Source organism: Grammomys surdaster, unplaced genomic scaffold, assembly GCF_004785775.1.
Source record: "Grammomys surdaster isolate TR1022 unplaced genomic scaffold, NIH_TR_1.0 142, whole genome shotgun sequence".
Lineage (NCBI taxonomy): Eukaryota > Metazoa > Chordata > Mammalia > Rodentia > Muridae > Grammomys > Grammomys surdaster.
The window spans coordinates 1,105,842-1,112,321 of NW_021604600.1; the positions used below are offsets into that span (position 1 = coordinate 1,105,842).

The following is a 6,480-nucleotide window of genomic DNA, read 5'->3' on the forward strand; positions in this document are numbered from 1 at the left end:
AACCTAATGCTTCTAGCTCTTAGTTTGTTTTTGTTTTTAAATCTGTAAAATGGAAATAATCCATCTCTAAGATTCTCTGGCTGCCAACATTTGCCCTTGCGTAATGGCTTGAACCTTCCAGTACAGGGGGTACCAAACTGACTAATGTGACTTGAGCTCTGGGGACGAATCCAGAACTAGTTCTGTCTCTAAAACTCCACCTTTGGTTGCCAAACCTCCTAAGATGTGGCCCCAGAACTTTCACTCTAAGCCACGCTGTAGGAAGAGGCTGTCTCCAAGCACTCATTCACTCGTTAGTCATCCTCTAGAGTCTAGAAGTGTGTGGGGGTTGTTCCTAGAGTGTGTAGGAAGAAGCGGGGCCGGCCTGGCAAAGGTGGCAGCCGCGCGGCTTTACGTCAGGATACACGATCCTTCCTGGTCCGGCTGGGAAGACAGGGCGGGGACCTGAGCCTGGGCGGAGGGTCCGCGTTGGTTCTCCGCAAAGAGACCAGAGGCGGGGCCTCTGCGAGGGGCGTGGCACCAGGGCGGGGCTTCGGCCTTGGTAGAGGAAGAGCACTTGCTGGTGAGGAGGGGCAAGTCCAACTCTCACCCCAATCACGCCTGTGTCCCTTCTCCCTTCCACTTCGCTTTGCGCCCTCTGTGGCTGCGGGGCGGGGTACCGCGTCAGCCAGCACCAGGTGAGAGAGCAAAGCAGGGGTGTGGAGTAGAGGACCCTGGCTGACTGACCCCTCCAAGCTCGGCCTAGGGAGCGGAGGAGTTCAGGGGCGGTCGCGGGAGAATGCACTAGCTTCCTTCGCCTGTTGCCATCGGCCTCTGGGTTGGTGATGAACTTTGTCTGTCGCCTTGAGTTGCTGAGCGCGGGTAGGAACTCACGGGGAGATCTCATCCACCATTTCTAGCCATCCCCGTGTTTATACACTGGCAGCTAGATTGGGGGCGGGGAGTGGGGGAAGGAGCCACTAGTGCTAACCCACGCGCGAAGCCCTACCTCCTCTTGGGAAACGTGCACGGGAAGATGTGGAGTCTTGTCTCGGCATCTGCATCTTCTTCCTAGGATTGGTCAACAGGGGTGCCATGCGTCACAGCAGGAGGGAGCTACAGGTTGTCAAAGATGGGTTTGCCCCAGGTGACAAGATGCCCAATTCTCCTGAGATCCGATCTCCTAGTTTCTGTGCCCGGTAGTCTTGGTCAGATTTCCCATCTGCATCACACCAGTGGGTTTCCTCCATGGATCCCTGGACTTAGAATTGAAAGTCTCAACCCTCATCGGAAATGGGGACCAGGATAGATTCCCAGGCGCTCCGAAGGCCCTGCCCCCATCTGGGGATTCGACCCGACCCGCAGCTGGAACGTTCGCAGTGGCGGTTTGCTTGCAAGATGCAAGAGTCAGGAGCCAAAGCTGTATTTGGAACCTTAGAAGGGGCGAGGTAGGATCTCAGAGAACCTGGCTAGGCCCCCTAAAATGGAGAGTAGGTGGGGCACCCCTAGGCTGGTTGTGGTGGTGCCTTCCCTCTCAGCAAAGGACCCTAGAAGGAGTAGATAGAAAATTGGTGGCTAGATAGATGCATGTGCTGACCGCGGCCCTCCCCTGGATTCTTCCTACCCTTCTTTCAGCAGACTCCCCAGACCGGTTCGGTGGCATTTGCATGTTTCCCAGGCCAAAGACGAGTTGTAAGGGCGTAGCCTGACTTGTAGCCTGATGTAGAAAAGAGATAGGCAAACTGAAGCCTGGGGCCATCCTAAATTGAACATTAATGCCAGCTGTTGCTTTAACAACATAAGTCGTGGTGTAGGCATTGGCTCTTCCCTGATCAAGGGGAGAGAATCTGTAGCTGGTGTGCTAGAGGTGTGCATACTAGACTCTGTAGTGTAGACACAGGTGAGGTGTGTTTCCTCGTTATAAGACACAATAGGCAAGTGGTATATCCAGTTATGGGGCACTGTGAAGGACTCTAGTGAGCACAGGCCTATAAGACCAGGAGGTTAGCTGCAAGGAGATCCAATTCTTTCCATCCCAGATACATTTTATGTGTCCTAGGAGACATAAAGTAATATATCAATAAGAATATTTTTATTTGAAAACTCAACCAGGGTTAAAGGCATATCTAATCTGACACACTGTCATAATGAAAAATGCATACTCGATGTGAGAAAGAGACTATCTTGTAAATTCCAGGCTGTTGTTGAGCCACAGAAAATAATTGTGCCAAGGCCTTGGGGACAGGTCTTGTTAGTGAAGACCTCACCACACATAGAGTGTGGCACTATACAAGGTTCTTGGGAGCCAAAGAAAGAAGAGAAAGCACACCAAGTCCCTGTCGTAGGAGCAAAGAAAGCCTAGAGTGGTCGGGTGTGTGTGTGGGGGGGTGAGATTTGAATAGTAAGTGGATTTAGCTTTTTCCTGCTATCTTGCTGGTCAGTTTATATTATAAACAGGAATATGATATACATCTTTTGGGTATATTTTCATATATCCATTTATCTTATTTAGGTTTGTGAAAAATAAATTGTTGGATTAAAGCGTGTGCAGCTTAAATTTTTGATAAATATTGTCAAATTATGTCTATCTGCATGCCTGCTGTTAATATATTGGGGATGGTCTTAGCTCCTTGGAGATTGCTAATAATTCAAGAATTTTTTTGTTTCCTTCAGTGATAACAAGAGACAGGATGGCATGAGCGACTGGGCTACATGCTACAGTAATGCACTTCCTGGTAGAGGGTTTCCTCTAGAGTGAGACTGAGAGACATTTCAAGATGGCCAAAGAAGAGACCCCAAGTGTTTCCAGAGACTTACAGGAGCTGCAAAGGAGGCTGGGTTTGCTGTTAGAGTCTTTCCAGAACAACTCAAAGGTCAGTGCCCAATACCATATACAATGGGAAACCTGAATAACACTGATCCGAAGAAGACTGGACATTGTTTCTTTCTCAGATAGGAATCTACGAGTCAGGAATCTTTCTGCTAGCACCCTGCTATATCTGAGTCGTCACCTTCATGTTCATTGCGGCTGCTGAAGCGTCAGCCGTCATAGTGACATTCAGGGCCATAGGACAGCAGGCGAGTGGGAAGGAAGGTTATTTTCAAGGCACTTCCAAATTAAGGAAGATTCCTGGAAGTCACAGAGAATCACAGACCACTAGTTACAGCCCATATAATGCAGAATTTGGTTGGATAATGACCTCTCGTGGTAACTGCCATTCTTTGGCTGGATCTAAAGAAGCCATTAGTCTATGCAGCAGACACTACTCTTTTCTTTGAAATGTTGGAGTCATCTGTTCCCCTAAGGAAAGAAGCCAGCTAATGCCTAGTTTAAGATCTGAGTTCTGTGTTCCACTAGAAGTCCATCATCCAGCAGAGATGATACCTGAGCCATGTGTGCACTAACATTTTCTGGTACCCAAGCCTAACTATAAAGAATCAATGGGTTCATTTCAAGAATACATCTTAGTTAATATATCAAAAATAATATCATTTCAGCATGTCATCATTATAAAAATTAATGGAAAAGAAAATAGTTCACATTCTTTTTTGTACTAACTCTGAAATCTCGACTGTTATCTACCTTCACAGGATTATTGTGATGCAAACTAGCCATGTTTTTGGTGTTCAGTCACCAATCAATGTGGTGGGATTTTAGATACTCTTATTTCTTTGTGTATGTATCTTTATTGCTTTCTGTATGCCTTTCAGCATTTAAACAGAATGCCAGGGCTGGGAAGATGGTTCAACTGGTGTAGTCTTCTCTGGCCATCATGAGACCACAAGTTTGAATTCTCAGCAACCTCACAAAGATGGGCATAAGAGCACATCTCTATAATCCCAGTGTTCCTATGGCAAAATGGGAGGTGGAGATAGCAGAATCCTGGGAAGCCTGTGGCTAGCTATCCTGTCTTATTTAGTGCCAAAACAACAACAACTCATGGAGACCTTGTTTCAGAGAACCAGGCAGAAGGTGAGGGCCAACACCTGAGGTTGTCCTCTGACCTCCACATGTGTGACATTGCATACATGTGCTCACATATGTGAAAGCACACGCATGCACTTACACTGTATATGCATATCCCCAAAAAGATTGGTAGAAAGTAAACAGTACTAGCCAGCTAGTACTATTACCATTTTGTTGTGTAGCTTCTAGATTTCTATGCCATGTGCACATAAAAGTATGTATTCATCTAAAGCGGTGGGAACTGTTTTGTGATTTTCTTTCCCTATTGGACAGCACAGTTTTACCAGCTTCTATAAAACACAGGCTTTACCATCTAAAGCCATATGCTTTGCAGAGGTCTTCTTTGGACTTGCTTCAGAATGCAATTGGCATATTGCCAATTTGCCAGGCTATTTTTAAGACGGACAAGCAGCTTTTAGTTAGTTGGCTGAGACTCTTCGATGGGTTAGCTCGGTAAGAAAGGTCCTCATGGCCTTTGCACATTGATAGTTCGTTCTCATGACTTGTGGGAGAGCATCATTGACACTGGATTAGCAAGTACTGAGCAAACCATGATTCTGTAGGAAATTAGGAACTCAGGTCCTGCAAGGTTCTAGCCACAGTGTTTTCATAAACAGATCAGTACGTGCCCTTATTTTATGTGTATTTCTGGAAAGATACACTAATGTATATATATTTGTTGTTGATTGTTGACATTGAGCTTAGGGCTAGCAGGAGGCTAATTCATGTCTTGAGCAAACATGCATGTATTTTCTTCCCAAGGAACAGTAACAGAAAGATACTGGTGGTGGTGGTGGTGGTGGTGGTGGTGGTGGTGAGTATTTTAAATAGTGGGATTGCCAACCGGACGTCAAGAATGTGAAGTTTGTGGCATTAAATAGGTGGCTATGCCATAGTTTGGCTCTTAAGTATCCCAGAAAGGCTCATGTGCTAAAGGGTGAGGCCAAGGGTGAGGTTGTGGGGAGGTGGTACAACCTTCCAAGATGGGGCCTCTGTATCTCGGGTTCACACATAACAAGCTGGGAATGTTCTTGTCAGATGATTTGATCTTGACATCAAATATGCTCAAAGGACTGATTTTAGGTTAGAGATAAATTTAAGTGAGTAGAAAACTCTTCAGACATGGTATTCACATGTGATAAGGACTGACTGTGTATTTATTAACCTGATAGAGGCCTTACCAAATCCCAGCCCTGTACCAGGCATTTAGCCTATTAGTGAATATTTATTCCTACCTTCTGAGGTAGGCATTTCAAAGCAGATGAACTTTATTTTATTCTCTCCTTCCAACAACTCAGCTGTATGCAGTGGAGTAGATTTGTGCTAGATAATTTCCAGGCTAGCCTACTCCCAGAAAGGTGGAGAAATGGTTCTCTATGGGCCTGATGTTCTTAGGTAGTCGTGATATGGAATTATTTCTCCTACAAGTTTATAGTATATTGAGGTAGGTTGATTGTCATTTTAAAAATATTTAAGTAATGTGTATATATGTGCTGAATGATATGTGCCTGAATGCATGTATGTGTCACATGTGTGCAGTGCCTGGAGAGGCCAGAAGAGGGCGTTGGCCTCTGGAACTGGAGTTCCAGGCAATTGTGAGTTGCCCTACCTGGGTTCCAGGAACTGAACTCAAATCCTCCTCAAGAGCAGTAAGTGCTCTTAAACACTTAGCCATCGCTCTAGCCCACAGATAAAGTGATTTGGGAGGAAGAAGGAAAGCAAAGCACTTATAAACTTGCATCCCTTAGACTTTCTGTTGCTTTGACAAATAAATATCTGAGAAACAACTGAAGGGCGGAGGAGGCATTTATTTTTGGCTCGTGGGTTTAGACCATCCTGGTGCTGAGGGCAGGACAGAACAGAGTAAGTAGCCCACATCATGGTAGCCAGGAAGCAGTGGGGTAGGATGAGGATACACAGACATACAGAGAGATAGAGAGGAATACATAGGGTAAAATGTAGCCACAGGGGCATGCCCCTGTGACCCCCTTCCTCCAGCTAGGCTGGAGTCTCCTACAGTTTCACAACTACCAAGAACAATAATAGCTGGGGTGGGGGAAGGGGTGGGAGGCTTCAGGACATGAGTCTGAAGGAGCCATTTTATATTTAAATCATAACAAAAACCATCATTGACAGAGAGTGGTGGTGATCCGGGTGAGGATTATGAACCTTCACTGTGTAATGTTTGCTTGATAGTGTGACCACAGCAGAAGTAATTGCGTATTTTTAATTTCACTTGGTTTGGTGCTGTTTTTTTTTTTTTTTTAATACTGAAGTGTGAGTATTCAGGATAATTTACATGTGCCACATCAACGAAGGACATCAGATTGACATACCGTAAATTCAGACTGACATACAGTAATTTGTATAGCACCCCCTGTGTCTGGGAAATGTAGATAGTTTCTTTCCCCCATGTAATTTGTTCTCTTCCCTCACAGTTTAACGAGCTCTTTGAACTTGAGATGAAACTGGATGAGAACCCAGATAGAGTGAGAGTGACATTGAGTGAGAGTGACATTGAGTGAGAGTGACAT

The 6,480-nt window shown here is 45.5% G+C and overlaps 1 protein-coding gene across 2 annotated transcripts in view; it reads left to right on the top strand.

The window, feature by feature from the left end:
- Nucleotides 1–558: 558 nt before the first annotated feature.
- Tmem159 (transmembrane protein 159) overlaps nt 559–6,480 on the top strand; it is an 18,008-nt gene continuing 12,086 nt past the window's right edge. For both annotated transcript variants that reach the window (XM_028764285.1, XM_028764286.1), the window contains exons 1-2: nt 559–677; nt 2,653–2,852. In XM_028764285.1, the coding sequence (XP_028620118.1) occupies nt 2,757–2,852 (96 nt within the window). In that variant the 5' untranslated portion in view covers nt 559–677; nt 2,653–2,756. The remainder of the gene's footprint in view (nt 678–2,652; nt 2,853–6,480) is intronic.